This window comes from Brachyhypopomus gauderio, chromosome 9 (assembly GCF_052324685.1).
Source record: "Brachyhypopomus gauderio isolate BG-103 chromosome 9, BGAUD_0.2, whole genome shotgun sequence".
Classification (NCBI taxonomy): domain Eukaryota; kingdom Metazoa; phylum Chordata; class Actinopteri; order Gymnotiformes; family Hypopomidae; genus Brachyhypopomus; species Brachyhypopomus gauderio.
The window spans coordinates 12,043,631-12,060,803 of record NC_135219.1 but is presented as its reverse complement, the minus strand read 5'-3'; the positions used below and the strand labels follow the sequence as shown (position 1 = coordinate 12,060,803).

The 17,173-nt window shown below is 48.3% G+C and overlaps 1 protein-coding gene across 2 annotated transcripts in view; it reads left to right on the top strand.

Annotated features, from left to right (window-relative positions):
- Positions 1–17,173, top strand: part of ipo13b (importin 13b) — a 37,224-nt gene that overhangs the window by 1,314 nt on the left and 18,737 nt on the right. For both annotated transcript variants that reach the window (XR_013133205.1, XM_077017188.1), the window contains exons 2-3: positions 13,461–13,586; positions 14,280–14,890. Coding sequence is in view for 1 of the 2 variants with exons in the window: in XM_077017188.1 (XP_076873303.1) it covers positions 13,461–13,586; positions 14,280–14,890 (737 nt within the window). In the remaining variant the exon portion in view is untranslated. The remainder of the gene's footprint in view (positions 1–13,460; positions 13,587–14,279; positions 14,891–17,173) is intronic.

Sequence of the window (17,173 nt, the reverse complement as noted above, 5' to 3'; positions counted from 1 at the left end):
TGCACATCGGCACCACGTTTCATCAGGCAGGCTGTAGATGGTCTGTAGCCATGTGGAGTTCAACCTCTACCTGGTTCACTGCTGTGGTATTTTATTTAAGAACCACACCTGGCAGGTCGTGGGGGGTGTGGGCTGATTCTCAGCCCTGACATGGCAGTCGTGTGGTAGCGGACAATGTGCTGCTGTCAGTGTTGCAGGAGCTTTGGCTCTGTGGTCCCAACCTGTGGTCTGCTGGAGTACGCCGAACACAAACTGTGAAGTAGAATGTAGGTGAACATCTAAGACCTGGCCCAGGTCTACAGCTGAGAACACTTTATTTATTCATTCATTTGTTAATTACTTAATTACTATATAGGTGTAATGTAGTCTGTATATTTTAAATGGCTTTTTATATACAATAAAAAACAAAGATGAGACCTCTCTGTTCTTTCAGAGGGACCTGCATGCCCTTTCAGAGTGGTTGCTGTTAACTGTATCCTGGATGCCGACACATGCTTTGTTTTGTCTGTCACTGCAATGCCATGTGACACAACTAAGACCCGTGACTTTCAGAATCTCTAATCCACTGTTAATTGTTAAATTCTGACCACAGCATGGGTAGAGCTTCAGCTCTAATTATTCATTCGTATCTGTTGAGGGGGTTTGTAAATAACAGATGAATCACAAGATGACGTTTGATTTGGTCCATTGAGGCTCTGCTTCATATCCTGAGGTGTGAATGATGGTGAGGCTGGTTTTTATGGTCAGGGCTTTGAGGGCTGTCTGTGTCCTCCATTTCTGGAGCACAGACAGGGCTGGAGACAGATGTTTGTTTCTTCATACAGGGAGATGGAGAAATCAGAGCTCGTGTCTCTCAGAATCGCTTCTAGCCTGTGCTGTCATCACTTCTTTTCTCCTCCCTCTGATTGGCCCTCTCCTACACACCCCACCTATCAGAATCTGTCTGACAACTGAGCCCCTGCATCTCCACCTTGTGTCTCTCTCCTCTCCTCCTTCTCTCTGTTTGTATCCGTCTTTTTACCCCCCCTCGTGCACCTCCTCCCTCCATATTATCAAAGTGTCTCTATCCAGGAATAGTGGCGTTGAGCCGGATAAGATGTCCGTGACTGATTAACCTGGCTCTGTCCTCTCTGACGTGATCCATCGGGTTATGGATGCCCAGATGCGGATGTGTGATGTTTTATGATGAATCCACTGTGTGCATTTTGCAGGCGTGCCTGTGTGTGCGTGCGTGTCTCCTGTCACAGGTTGCGTTAGGCTGTTGCCAGGTGCACTCTTCCACTCTGGGGCATACACAGAGAAAGGAACTTAAAGGAGGGGGTCTGGGCAGAGGTGTTGCTATAGAACCGCTCGCCTGGAACTACAGAGGAAAGAGAATGAGAGACGAACACGTTGCATCTGACGCGAGATGTAGACAGGACCTTTATGGATGACGCAAGATGTATACAGGACCTTTATGGATGACGCGAGATGTATACAGGACCTTTATGGATGACGCAAGATGTAGACATGACCTTTATGGATGACGCAAGATGTAGACATGACCTTTATGGATGACGCGAGATGTAGACAGGACCTTTATGGATGACGCAAGATGTATACAGGACCTTTATGGATGACGCAAGATGTAGACATGACCTTTATGGATGACGCAAGATGTAGACATGACCTTTATGGATGACGCAAGATGTAGACATGACCTTTATGGATGACGCAAGATGTATACAGGACCTTTATGGATGACGCAAGATGTATACAGGACCTTTATGGATGACGCGAGATGTAGACAGGACCTTTATGGATGACGCAAGATGTATACATGACCTTTATGGATGACGCAAGATGTATACAGGACCTTTATGGATGACGCAAGATGTATACAGGACCTTTATGGATGACGCAAGATGTATACAGGACCTTTATGGATGACGCAAGATGTATACAGGACCTTTATGGATGACGCAAGATGTATACAGGACCTTTATGGATGACGCGAGATGTATACAGGACCTTTATGGATGACGCAAGATGTATACAGGACCTTTATGAATTGTGACGCAAGATGTAGACAAACTTTATGGATGACACGAGATGTAGACAGGACCTTTATGGATTGTGACACAAGATGTAGACAGGACCTTTATGGATTGTGACACAAGATGTAGACAGGACCTTTATGGATTGGTACACAAGATGTAGACAGGAACTTTATGGATGACGCAAGATGTAGACAGGACCTTTATGAATTGTGACACGCGATGTAGACAGGACCTTTATAGATGACGCGAGATGTGGACAGGACCTTTATGGATGCCGTGAGATGTAGACAGGACCTTTATGGATTGTGACGCGAGATGTAGACAGGACCTTCATGGATTGTGATGCAAGATGTAGACAGGACCTTCATGGATTGTGATGCAAGATGTATTCAGGACCTTTATGGATAAGCCATAATTCCATGAATAAGAAAGGGAAGACTTAGACTGGATACCCATGCATGGATAATGGCTTTTCACGCGTGGCTGTTAGAGTAGTAGTCCTGCTCCTGGGATGGTTGGATGAAGACGAGCGTGACTCAAGGGTGTTGAAGCATCCGTGAACACGTCAGAGCTCCAGCAGACGACTCCCACAGCCCTGCCTTCGTCTGTCTCCCATGGTGACTGTGTGCCATTAGCAGGACTTGAAGCAGCAACATGTTAATCTACACTCCGTCTGCGTATGCTGCCGACACCTCCTCTCCTCTCCTCTCCTCTTCTCCCCTCCTCCCCTCCCCTCCTCTCCTCCCCTCCTATCCTCTCCCCTCCTCTCCTCCCCTCTCCTCTCCTCTCCTCCTCTCCTCTCCTCTCCTCTCCTCCTCTCCTCTCCTCCCCTCCTCTCCTCTCCTCCTCTCCTCTCCTCCTCTCCTCCCCTCCCCTCCTCCCCTCTCCTCCCCTCCTCTCCTCCTCTCCTCTCTCCTCCTCTCCTCTCCTCTCCTCTCCTCCCCTCCCCTCCTCCCCTCCTCTCCTCTCCTCTCCTCTCCTCCTCTCCTCTCCTCTCCTCCTCTCCTCTCCTCTCCTCCTCTCCTCTCCTCCCCTCCTCTCCTCTCCTCTCCTCTCCTCCTCTCCTCCTCTCCTCTCCTCCCCTCCCCTCCTCTCCTCTCCTCTCCTCTCCTCCTCTCCTCCCCTCCTCTCCTCCTCTCCTCCTCTCCTCTCCTCCCCTCCCCTCCTCCCCTCCCCTCCTCTCCTCCTCTCCTCTCCTCTCCTCCTCTCCTCTCCTCCCCTCCTCTCCTCTCCTCCTCCCCTCCCCTCCTCTCCTCTCCTCTCCTCTCCTCCCCTTCTCCCCTCCCCTCCTCTCCCCTCCTCTCCTCCTCTCCTCTCCTCCCCTCCCCTCCTCTCCTCTCCTCCCCTCCCCTCCTCTCCTCCCATCTCCTCTCTCCTCCCCTCCCCTCCGTAGCCTGCCAGTTAATGGATGCTTGGCAGTTGAACTCAGAATAGCCTCAGATATGACCAAGACTCCAGAAAGCCTTGAACACAAAGGTTCGCACATATGCTGAGGGCTAATGTCCCCTTCTGCAAACACAGCAGCTGTCTGACCTACTACTGACTTCAATTAAACAGTTTTCCTAATGTAATGCAGTGAATGTGGTCTAGTAATCCAAACCTAAGCAGGCAATATAACAGAGGACAGCCAATAATAACAGAATGAAGTTCTGACCAAGCAAACGAAGACTATAAATGGAAATATCTAGAGTTCTCCGCCTGTTGTTGATTGTCTTTCTTGCTCTTTCTGTGTTTGCTGTTTGACGCCCTCCAGCTGGACCGCTTCCTTTTTTGCCGACTCATCGTCTCGTTCAGATTTACGACCAAGCGCTAGTGGTCTGTGTGTCCAGGCTCTTCAGATGCTGGCTGAGGTCGGACCAGGCCAACTGTCACGAATGGCCCCACTTTGGCCACCTGTCCCCCACACTGTCCCTCACACTGTCCCATCTCACGCATCTGCCAGCAGGCTGCTATTCCCTGATGCATAAAACAGTGCATGGGCACCCTTTGCTCTGTTTTGATTTGATACAACCCAGTGTAGAAGTGCACTGTTGCTGCTGTTATCTCTCTCTCTCGCTCTCTCTCTCCGTCCATCTCTCTCCATCTCGTCGTCTATCTAGCCCTCTCTTCTGCCGTCTCACAGTGACCTTTGTGTGCGACTGTGTGAGTGTGCACAGGAGTTCCCAGTGTGCTTTGTTCGGGGGGACGTGGTGCAGCCCGTGAGCCTGGCGGTGCTCGGTCACATGCACACATAAATCTCTGCAGCTATCCAGAACATGACATGCTGGATGGAACTCAGACCAAAGCATCTTCCCAGCCAGGTGGTTTTGAGGGCTATAGAGATATTTCCAATAAACAATCCTCAGCCTTAACTTGCTTTCAGAAAGGGTGTTGTGTGAACACCCAAGACTGTTATTGATTTAATCCTGTTTCTCGAGTCTGGTTTTGGCATAGGACTAGATTACACTGAGCAGTCTAGTGCACATCCCTCTCACCTGATGGCCTCCAGCCTGTTGGGTTGTGTTCTGCTCCTCTAGGCTCTACTAGCTATGCTCATTTGTAAATAAGACAACTTATTTTTATGTTCCATATTCTGTGCTTTTTGCCTGTTTATTGAACTTTATGGAATTATATTGTGTAGGGATGCACCGAAATGAAAATTCTTAGCCGAAACCGAAAACCGAAAATGAGGAAACCAAGGCCGAAAGCCGAAAACCGAAACACCGAAATACATAAAGCACTTTGAGTTACATGTATGTATGAAAGGTGCTATACAAATAAAGATTATTATTATTATTATTATTATTATTATTATTATGCCAATTATTAGTAACATTGGATTTATGGCTAACCTCACTAAAATCAAGGCATTGCTATTCAAAGAATAAATCAACTACAAAATTTGATTTGTATATATTTATTTAGCACTGACATTACAGTAATGCATATTATAAAATAAAATTAGTGGTGGGCCGTTAACGGCGATACCGCTGACAACGGCCGACCACTAATTAAATTAAACTCGCTTGCAGACCGTTTTTATCTGAGAGGATAAATATATGTATTTTATACGAGTTAAATTTAGTTATAACTGACTGGCCTGAAAGATAAATATAAATTCTCTCATAAAAACGTGACGTGAGTTGCAACAACATTAAACAGCTCAGGTAAACACACTTCTGAGAAATGTCGTCTGCTCGGCAAAACATAACGGGGCTCAATGTGCTCTATTAGCCTACGAAATCCCTACGACAGAGAACGGCTGATCGTCTAAGGCAACGAGTTCCATAATTTTTGGTGTAATGTCTTTTGCCTCGGCGCCATCACTGGAAAACTTTTTTGCTAGCTTTATCCAAATAAGCGCGTGCAGGTGGCGATTTTTGCTTGCGTCATCACAGCACATTGTTTCGGCCGTGTTGTTTCGGTGATGAAAGTATTTCGGCCGAAAACCGAAAATGCAAATTTAAGCCATTTCGGCCGAAAATTTTCGGTGGCCGAATTTTCGGTGCATCCCTAATATTGTGCATCTTAGACTGTGTATAGCTTTTAGCCGTTAGCTGGAAATAGTCAGCCTGTTGACAAGTGTGAGATGCTGACATTTGAGCAGTTAAATTAAACTGTAGCTTTTATTTTTAGCCCTATTAATGGCTGAATTCTATATATTTTTTTTCTTTTCCAATTGATGGACGCATGCGTGATGTTTGCTGGACAGGTGAATGGAAACGAGTGAACAGAAGATTAAAATTGCACCATGAGGCTGAACTGGGCGTACTGGAGTCATGCTGGTTCCACTGGTCAGGGGGCAGGACTGCTCATTTTCCTAAGCAGGTTATTAAAAAAAAACTTTCAGATTACATACGAGGCTTTGATTGCTATTTTTTTTAGCTCACAGCTAGTGATTTTGGAAACTAATGAGTCACGCCAGTCAGGGGCTTTATGTGCAAAAAATGATAAAAGAATTGTGCGTGTGCTGTAGAGGATGGAGTGCTGGTGATTGGCGTGGGCCCCGTGCGCTGGGCCCCTGAGCTCTGGTTTTTGGTGTTGTGGGGCTCTTTAAGTGTGCACCTCTCAGAGTCCTGTGTTCACCGTGTATGGTACTGATGTCAAACGCCGGCAGTGAGGTTGTGCCCTGTACCTTCCAGTCTGCACAGAGTGGTGGAGGAAATGTGCAGATTGTGATGACCAGTAGACCAGTGAGCTGTCCTGTCTGCCCATTATGACTGTAGACCAGTGAGCTGTCCTGTCTGCCCATTATGACTGTAGACCAGTGAGCTGTCCTGTCTGCCCATTATGACTGTAGACCGGTGAGCTGTCCTGTCTGCCCTTTGATGACTGTAGAACAATGAGCTGTCCTGTCTGCCCATTATGACTGTAGACCAGTGAGCTGTCCTGTCTGCCCATTATGACTGTAGACCAGTGAGCTGTCCTGTCTGCTCATTATGACTGTAGACCAGTGAGCTGTCCTGTCTGCCCATTATGACTGTAGACCAGTGAGCTGTCCTGTCTGCCCATTATGACTGTAGACCAGTGAGCTGTCCTGTCTGCCCATTATGACTGTAGACGGGTGAGCTGTCCTGTCTGCCCATTATGACTGTAGACGGGTGAGCTGTCCTGTCTGCCCATTATGACTGTAGACGGGTGAGCTGTCCTGTCTGCCCATTATGACTGTAGACCGGTGAGCTGTCCTGTCTGCCCATTATGACTGTAGACCAGTGAGCTGTCCTGTCTGGCCATTATGACTGTAGACCAGTGAGCTGTCCTGTCTGCCCTTTGATGACTGTAGACCAGTGAGCTGTCCTGTCTGCCCATTATGTAGGGCTGAACGATTTTGGAAAATAATCTAATTGCAATTTTTTATCTATAAATTGCGATTGCGATTTAAAATCGCGATTTTTTCCCATTGTTCCACTTCAGGAAACTGTTTCGGCATTTTTTATACAGCTCAGATACAGGGTTGCGGGAGGGGGGGGGGTGTAAACAGAGGCGGTCTTTGCATAGAGGCGTTGCTAGGCAATTGCCTTGGGCCCCTCCCACTGTAGGGCCCCCTTGTCTAGCTAAAGCCAGGTTCACACTACACGACTTTTCAGTCATCAGGTTTTTGTGCCGTTCGCACTACACGACTGGTTGTGCTGTAATCGCAAGTCTTTCAGTTGTTGTGTCTTTCACACTACATGACTGATCGGTGACGTGGGCTCACGAATTAAACGACTGGGGAATCGCCGACTCATCTGGCTGCCGTCCAAAAACACGAGAACACGAAAATGAAACACTCGCGAGAACCAGCAACACCACGAAGAAAATAAAAACAACGTACATGTACTCCACATTTTCGTTATTATTATTATTTTTTTACCGTTTAACCACCCCATAGTCCCAAATTGCCAGAATTATTTCATCTCTCCGTTGCAGTGAACATAGATATAGTCAATCGCACTATTTCTCCAGTGCTGTCACAATAACTTAAACACAGTCTTGTAGTAAAGTTGTATGAAGCTAGACGCTGCTGTTGACTCACAGTCGCCGACTGGGCTAGATATGAAACATGCTAGATATTAAACATGCTAGATATCTGCCGGTCGTCTGCGATGAGTTGGCGGCCACTCGGCGAGCGTCTTTCAGCAGTTCACACTACACGACTGAGCGAGCGCCGAATGATCCCCGATTTGCGTCCGACCACAGTTTCTGTCGGCGATCTACAAAAACAGTCGGCGACTGAAAAACCATCCTAAAATCTTGTAGTGTGAACCTGAACTTATTTCTCGCATATTAATGTTGATGGGCCCCCTAGCAAAATTCGCCTTGAGCCTCCAAATTGCTAAGTCCGCCACTGGGTGTAAAATGGACTAAATTTAAGTATTATTATTATATCGTGATCGATCGATCGCCATGTGGTTGGCGCCAGAGCGAACTACTAATTTTTTAGTCTAAGACGCTCAATGCGTGAGAGTTGGCAGCCCTGCAGGTATAGCAACATGGCTAAAATATGTGCGTGAGGGCGTTTGGTAGCGCATATCCAGTGTGTTTAACAAAGCCATGAAGCCGGGCTTGTTCACTATATTAACGGGCATCATGTCTTTCACTATGAACTCCGTTACTGCCCGAGTTATTTCAGCGTGCCGCTTCGAATTACATCCATAAGGAGTTACACTTTCAAACGGTTCGGTCAGTGAACCCTCGGTGCTGGACCGCGGTCAAGCTATTCGCGCTTTCGCGATTCATCCGTGCTTTAAATCTTATTGCGCCTATATGCGTGATTTTACGGTATTTCGCTGCTCACCGCATACTAAAGCTGTAAAAGCGCAGAGAAACACTTTGGCGTATTTGAAGATGCAGCACTGGTCGTTGGCATTTTAGCCTTACAAATATCATACGAGGCTTTGTGGTGTTTTTTTAATGCTGAAGGTTTGTAGTGTTACCTCGCGTCGTAGCAACAGTAGCAAGGCATGTTTTGCAGGGTACCTGACGTTGAGCAGCATCTTTTTAAAAGCCAAAGTAATTTCACACAACTTATGTGCTGCCCCTCTTTGGTATTAGACGTTCAGTTGTGTCAGCTTCTGTCGAGCCTGAAGCCATTGTGCAACAAGTTAAAGTGCGCTGTGTTAACTTCACTTCTCCAACTCCCTGCCTCCTGCTCGGGTTTGCTCCGTTCGTCCTCGGCTCGGCTCGCTCCCAAGTCACGTGACCAGTTTAAATCGCAGCCTGTGCGATTAGACAATCGCGTTTTAAAAAATCGCGAAATTATCGCAAATGCAATTAATCGTTCAGCCCTACCATTATGACTGTGGACCAGTGAGCTGTCCTGTCTGCCCATTATGACTGTAGACCGGTGAGCTGTCCTGTCTGCCCTTTGATGACTGTAGAACAATGAGCTGTCCTGTCTGCCCATTATGACTGTAGACCAGTGAGCTCTCCTGTCTGCCCATTATGACTGTAGACCAGTGAGCTGTCCTGTCTGCTCATTATGACTGTAGACCAGTGAGCTGTCCTGTCTGCCCATTATGACTGTAGACCAGTGAGCTGTCCTGTCTGCCCATTATGACTGTAGACCAGTGAGCTGTCCTGTCTGCCCATTATGACTGTAGACGGGTGAGCTGTCCTGTCTGCCCATTATGACTGTAGACGGGTGAGCTGTCCTGTCTGCCCATTATGACTGTAGACCGGTGAGCTGTCCTGTCTGCCCATTATGACTGTAGACCGGTGAGCTGTCCTTTCTGCCCATTATGACTGTAGACGGGTGAGCTGTCCTTTCTGCCCATTATGACTGTAGACGGGTGAGCTGTCCTGTCTGCCCATTATGACTGTAGACGGGTGAGCTGTCCTGTCTGCCCTTTGATGACTGTAGACCGGTGAGCTGTCCTGTCTGCCCATTTCCTCTGTTGGTGTGTAGCACATGTATGAAGGTGGTTTGTTTTCTGCATCAGTTTGGCATAAGCTTCACTAATTATATCCTGCACACTGTGTGCTGGGAATTGGTTGTCAATAGCAACCTGAGGTTTAGTTTTTTGTACTCTCTCTAGTCTCTCTCGCTCTCTCTTTCTCCCTCCCTCTCTCTCTCTCTCTCTCTCGTGCTCTCTCTTTTTGACATCTCAAATCTCTTTGTGTTGGAAAGAAATTGAAATCCCTGGACAGGTATCCTCAGAGAGGACCACCTATTACTGATGATTAATATTCACACACACACACACACACACACACACACACACACACACACACACACTTTCTCGCTCTTTGATATAATCTTTTCATTGACATGCACACTGTCTGACCAATATCACCCAACTTTGAGCTTTGATTATTGATCAGTATGACGTATTTATTGCTATATCCCAAACAGATTCTGCTGTGTAGGTATGAGAGTGCTTCACATTGTGTGTTCACTAATGGGAAGATTCTACCAGAAACAGCAGGGGCTGTAATTTCCTCCTGCTGTTCCTCTTGCTCAGTCTTGCGTCTGAACTCGACTTTGTATTCTGCATCTTTAATAAAGCAGCTGTCTAATCCATGAACTACGCTTGTCACAGTATGATGTCTCTGTGGGCCAAGGGACTACTAAAGCAAATTACTGCCAGACTACAGTAGGTTTGGATTACTGCCAGACTACGACATGTTCAGATTACTGCCAGACTATGGCAGGTTCGGATTATTACCAGACTTGGGCAGGTTCAGATTACTGCCAGACTACAACACGTTCAGATTACGCCCAGACTACGGCATTTTTGGATTGCTGCCAGACTTGGGCAGGTTCAGACTCTGTGCTGCAGGTCTGGTCCATCAGTTTCCTCTAGGAGGGGCATGACTGGGCCTATTTGTGCTTGCTGACTAGTGGGGCGGTCAGCCAGGGCTTTATTTACATCACTGTATTTGGACACCGAGTCGCCAGTCATAGCTCATGACTACGTGATGTGAAGTAGGTTGAGTGAGAGATGCAGCACTGGATAAATGCAGCATAAGGTGTTGATGACGTCAGCGCTCTAGAGGATCAGTGTTCAGGTGTCGACACGAAATACTCGAATGTCAGCAACAGACAAACAAACAAGCTCAAAATCTCTCAACAGCTTTTGTGTTATTGTCATTAATAATGAAGTTTATTTTCTGTGTCCTTGATGATGATAAATTGTTTAATGAAACTGTTTGTTGTTGCTGTTATTTGAACAGTTTTCCTCTTTCCATGTTAAACCAGCCAGTATAGCAAACGAGCTGGTGTTGTGTTGACAAGATGGTGACATGACTGAGTTGGTGTAAACCAAGAGCGTTCTCACACCGCCAAAACTCACTACCAGAACCGCTTCTGACGTCTGAATAGCTCCACCCTCAAGCACACGGCATCGCAGGACGGCTTGGCCGGGTTTAACGAACAAATAGAACCCGCAGAGTGTCTGCAGGAGAAAACGACGGAGTTACCCGTCTAACGGGCCGGAGGTGCGGGGGGCCGGCGTGATTAATGATGTCAGGACCGCCGCGTTCTGACTCGTCACCCACCGCCTCTCATCAGGCCAACCGCGCCGTAGTCGTGGTCACGACTGGTTTAGAACGGCTGGTTGTCACAGTAACCCAGTAACTAGCTGTGTGTTGTCAAACATGCGGAGTGGGTGAAGGGAAATGTATGGGCTGTGTTTAAGATGCAAAGTGACCTACACACAGACATTAAAGATGCAACAACCCTCAAGTGGTGAAAAAACATACAGATACACTCATGTACACACGCACACACGTACACACACACACTTTATTGCAATTATTTATCTGTAATGCAACTATAGTAATTGCAACTATAGTAATTTTTTAATTCGCCTGTGTTTTCTGGTTTGAACCCTGGGGATCTATTAAAATATGCATACATATGCGCATACACATACAGCACTTGCCAAAGCTTCCTCTATATCAGCCAAACCAAGTGTGGAATTATGTGCTAAAACAGCAAACCGTACGTTACAGAACTCAGACACGTTACACATCGTCCTCACAGTGTTTCGGCCTGTTGTTTGATACGTAGAAGTGTTCAGTATGTAGAATGGAGTATGTACTTCATTGGACGTACACCATCAGCCTGTTGTCTCTCGCCCCTCTGTGCCCATGCTGTGCTGGTGTTAGTCTCCATCAGGGCCTCCATCAGGGCCTCCATCAGGACAGGCTGTTTCAGGGCTGTTCTTGAGCCAGCAGTTGTTGGCTTGTGTCTCTAATTCCAGACTCACACCAGCACATCAGCCAAAACCCCGCTGTCGCCCTGACGGCAGCCCTGCTGGGTGAAGGTTGCTCCACCACCTGAATGCACACCTACGCCGCATGCTGGTGGTCCCGGGGTCAGAGCCCCAACACTGATGAGTGGGGTAGGGGGTGATCTGGCCAGTTGCTCATAGCAACAGTGTCTGCAGTCTGTAACCACACATGCAAGATGATGGTGTCTAATAAAATGACCAGTGCGTCTAGCTAGAAAACAAAGGGAGTCTGAACGGGTCTTGGTCTTTTCCACCCTTCACACATCCATACCTTACTCACTTTAATCTTTCCCCCTTCACACATCCATACCTTACTCACTTTAATCTTTCCCCCTTCACACATCCATACCTTACTCACTTTAATCTTTCCCCCTTCACACATCCATACCTTACTCACTTTAATCTTTCCCCCTTCACACATCCATACCTTACTCACTTTAATCTTCTCCCCTTCACACATCCATACCTTACTCACTTTAATCTTTCCCCCTTCACACATCCATACCTTACTCACTTTAATCTTTCCCCCTTCACACATCCATACCTTACTCACTTTAATCTTCTCCCCTTCACACATCCATACCTTACTCACTTTAATCTTTCCCCCTTCACACATCCATACCTTACTCACTTTAATCTTTCCCCCTTCACACATCCATACCTTACTCACTTTAATCTTCTCCCCTTTAATGCTTTTAGTTCAAAATCCCTCTCATACCTCTCTCTGTCCTGTCCTTCTATCTCTCTATCCTTCCATCTCTCTGTCCTTCTTGTCATTCAGGATGCCCTCTGGGTTGCTTGCCTTCGGTACGTCCCCCCCCTCTCTCTCTCTCCACCCTCCACGCTTCATGCTCCGCCCTCTCCTCTCTCTCCCCATCCTCTACCCTTCATGCTCCGCCCTCTCCTCTCTCTCCCCATCCTCTACCCTTCATGCTCCGCCCTCTCCTCTCTCTCCCCATCCTCGACCCTTCATGCTCCGCCCTCTCCTCTCTCTCCCCATCCTCTACCCTTCATGCTCCGCCCTCTCCTCTCTCTCCCCATCCTCTACCCTTCATGCTCCGCCCTCTCCTCTCTCTCCCCATCCTCGACCCTTCATGCTCCGCCCTCTCCTCTCTCTCCCCATCCTCTACCCTTCATGCTCCGCCCTCTCCTCTCTCTCCCCATCCTCTACCCTTCATGCTCCGCCCTCTCCTCTCTCTCCCCATCCTCTACCCTTCATGCTCCGCCCTCTCCTCTCTCTCCCCATCCTCTACCCTTCATGCTCCGCCCTCTCCTCTCTCTCCCCATCCCCTACCCTTCATGCTCCGCCCTCTCCTCTCTCTCCCCATCCTCTACCCTTCATGCTCCGCCCTCTCCTCTCTCTCCCCATCCTCTACCCTTCATGCTCCGCCCTCTACCATCTCTCCCCACCCTCTAGTGTTCACACTGTTCAAGCCCCTCCCCTCCTCCTTTCCTCCCTATCTCCCTCTGGGCCTCCACTCCACTCTTCTGTCTCTTGGAGACAGTCATCCCTCTCTGTGTCAAATATAGCACCCTGCTATCTCATCAGAAACTAGTAGTGGCATCTGCTGGGAAACCTTAAACTTTGACTTGGAGTACTGGTGTCACTTAGGCATAGTTAATGGCTTTTACTTACTGGACTGGAGTTAGATTTCTCTTTCCTGTTGAACATGCCTGAACTCATGGATGTATGCCCATCTGTCTTGTCTCTCTCTGTCCCTCCCAGGCTCTGCACCAGCTGTACTATGACCCCAACATTGAAAATAAGAACCTGGCTCAGAAGTGGCTGATGCAGGCCCAGATCTCGTCCCAGGCCTGGCAGTTCTGCTGGGCTCTGCTCAGCCCAGACAAAGTGAGGGCGTGTCTGCTACACCTGCTCGGCCGTAGCCATCCTCTACTCTCTGCTCTCTCACTGTTCTTCATCCTTTTTGCTGCTCCATGTTCCTCTTTCTCAGTCCACAGATGGGACTGACAATCTGATATACTAATAAGTAATATTCATATGATAATTAGTAATATCCATTGTCCGCAGTGGTTCCCGTTGACTCGTATTCTTTTAGAAACAGAAATAAGTATAAAACCAACATGCTGTATGTACTGTTCTCTCACTCTCACTCCAAGCTGGGCTAGAACTTCCTCCTTATCTTGTTCAACACTCTAATGAGCAGTTTACGCCTGTTGTCACTTCTTGAGGTCTCAGTACAGCCTTCAGCACAACCGCACACGCGTCCCTAAACCTGCGGTACGCGGATGGCGCTGACTGAGACTCTCGACATCTCTGTAGCCTCAGAGCGGAGCTTCATTCCTGATGGAGCTGGGAGCCCTTGGTATTAAACCCAGACTCTGGGATTCAACCCAGATTAGGAGGATGAATTCTGGCATTCCTACAATCTGACACAAAGCTGACTGGAAATTGTACAAGAGTTTTGTCGTCCATCTACCCAGCAGGATCTGAGTGTGGGAGATTTGTAATGAAAAGCATTTAGCTTTTTTTTTCAATTTCATGTCCTGGTGGCTTTGATTAACCTCTCGAGTCCATCCTCAGGTCCCAGAGATCCAGTACTTTGGTGCCAGTGCCCTCCACACCAAGATCTCCCGTTACTGGAGTGACATCCCAGCCGAGCAGTACGGCACGCTGAAGACGCAGCTCTTCTCGCAGATTGCCCTGTTCGCCTCGGGCTCCAAGATTGTGCTGACGCGCCTGTGCGTGGCCCTGGCCTCCCTCGCCCTCAACATGATGCCCGAGGCCTGGCCGGGCGCGGTGGGCGAGATGGTGCGAGCCTTCCAGGAGGAGGGGAGCGGCGCGGACGGCCGCGCCCGCTGCCTGGCCCTGCTGGAGCTGCTCACCGTCCTGCCCGAGGAGTTCCAGACCAGCCGCCTGCCGCAGTACCGCAAGGGGCAGGTGAGGGGCGCCCTGGGGCAGGAGTGGGCTGCCGTGTGCCCGCTCCTGCAGCAGCTGCTGCGCCAGCCGGAGTCGCCTCCGCCCGTCAAGGCCCGCGCCCTGAAGTGCCTGTCCAGCTGGGTGCTGCTAGACGTGCCTCTCAGCGACAGCGAGGGCCTCCTGGAGGCCGGCCTGGCCGCGCTCGCGCACCCCGAGCTCTTCGACGCTGCCGTGGAGGCCATCGTCAACGCCATCTCGCAGCCCGACTCACAGAGGTGAGGACCCCACGGTGTCACTTCCTCCCCACACCGTACGTCCGTGGTTTCCAGCATCTGGTAGGTGGTGGTAATGCTGGGACTGTTGGAGAGCGAAAGGCTAAGTACAAGCGGTGATGTCACGCCATCACAGTAAAACTGCCCAGCGACACGCCGGTCACTGGATATTGGATTAATATGCTAATACTGTATTCTCATGGGGGTTTTGTTTTGTTTTTAGCTATTTATTACATTGTCCTACTGTTTCTTCTTGTGAAACAGCTAATTTTCAGAAGTGCCAAACCAAGAGTAAAATTTGAATCAAAGTCTTGCGTGCGTTGCTACTGTCATCCTGGTGTCTGTTTTATTACCAAACTCAATATCACAATACGTATCCCACACCATGAAAACCTTCTTTGATAATTATTACATTATCATTTTATTATGCTTTTGTCCAACCCTTCAAATGTGTTTTTAGGGACTTGTAAGAGGGTATGTGACTAGTGAGAACTGTGAGATGTTGCAATGCTGACAGTGTGGGTAGAATGTTTGTAGCCTTCATTGCATCATAGTTGTACCACAGTGTGCACATGTAACAAAGGTGAGATGTCCATCATCTGGACACACTCCTGACATCACAGGAGGTCCCACGTGTTCCTGTCTAGTCATCAAGGAGCCATACTCTCACACACGCGCTCTCTCCCTCACACACACACAGCGCGAGTGTGTGTTGGCACACGGCACACGATGGCAAGAGGAAGTGCAGTTGCACAAGAGGACAAGGGGTAACGCTGAGGGACCAGAGTAACACTGGGGGACCAGGACAGACGTGGGGGGAGGCATTTCAAGGCTGGCTGGCGTTTCCATGGAGATGGTCAGGGAGTGATGTCTTCCACTGGTCGGTGGAGAGAAAGAGAGGGGCACAGAGTGGAAGGGTGTAGCAGTGAGCTTGAGGAGGCCTTTATTTCAGCATGGTGTACCTGTCCTCTCTACTGAATCTACATAAAAGTACCAACACGGACAGCACGCAGCCAGCTGAGAGGCCATGAACGGCCCAGTGCGTTTACACTGATGAAATTCATCACAATACGGTAAATTTAGGCCATGAACAGCCCGGTGCGTTTACACTGAAATTCCTCACAATACGATAAAGGCCAAGAACAGCCAGGTGAGTTTACACTGATGAAATTCATCACAATACGATAAAGGCCAAGAACAGCCCGGAGTGTTTACGCCGATGAAATTCATCACAATACGATAAAGGCCAAGAACAGCCCGGAGTGTTTACGCCGATGAAATTCATCACAATACGGTAAAGGCCAAGAACAGCCCGGAGTGTTTACGCCGATGAAATTCATCACAATACGATAAAGGCCAAGAACAGCCCGGAGTGTTTACGCCGATGAAATTCATCACAATACGATAAAGGCCAAGAACAGCCCGGAGTGTTTACGCCGATGAAATTCATCACAATACGATAAAGGCCAAGAACAGCTCGGAGTGTTTACGCCGATGAAATTCATCACAGTCGATTGTCTTTTTTGGTTTTCATGAACTTTTTTGCTCATCCCAGTAAAAATAAAGAAATACACAAACAGAATGAAGATCCAGAGTTTGATCCGTAACCCTTTTATTTTTGTGCATGTGAATGAGGGAGCGAGACCCTGAACCCTGAAATGGCGCTGCAGAGAAAAGATGGCAGCACAAATAACGGTGGAATATGTGGTCCCTCTGCTCACAGCACGGTCACGTGGCCACAGACATGCGGGTGAATCTGGGAAATACAGGCTTTGTGGTCGTATACCGTTGGTGCTGTTTTACCACGACAAAATAATATGGACATGCCGGTTCTACAGTGCAGCAGTGGGTGAGGAGGCAGTGCTAGTGGTTGTGTGTGTGTGTGTGTGGTGGTGGTGTAATCCCTGTGTTTCCTCAGTCTGTATGTCCATAGTTCATCTCAATGTAGCTGGTGCTGGTGTTTGTTTATTTGTTTGGGTTTTACTATTTTTTATTAATTTAAACATCAGTTGTGTACTTCGGCTGGGTCGTGACTGTGCGAGCGTGCATGCATGTTGGGAGTTGTAAACACAGCATAGGAACAATGCATGTCAACTTGTACCACCAAACCTGCATACCTCACTAGAGAGACCAGAGTGTCTGCTTTAACTCGCAATGGGGCACTGGAGTGAACACACACACACACACACACACACACACACACACACACACACACACACACACACACACACACACACAGTGTGTTCTACAGTAGCAGATGGGTCCTATGGTGCTGCAGGGCTGGGC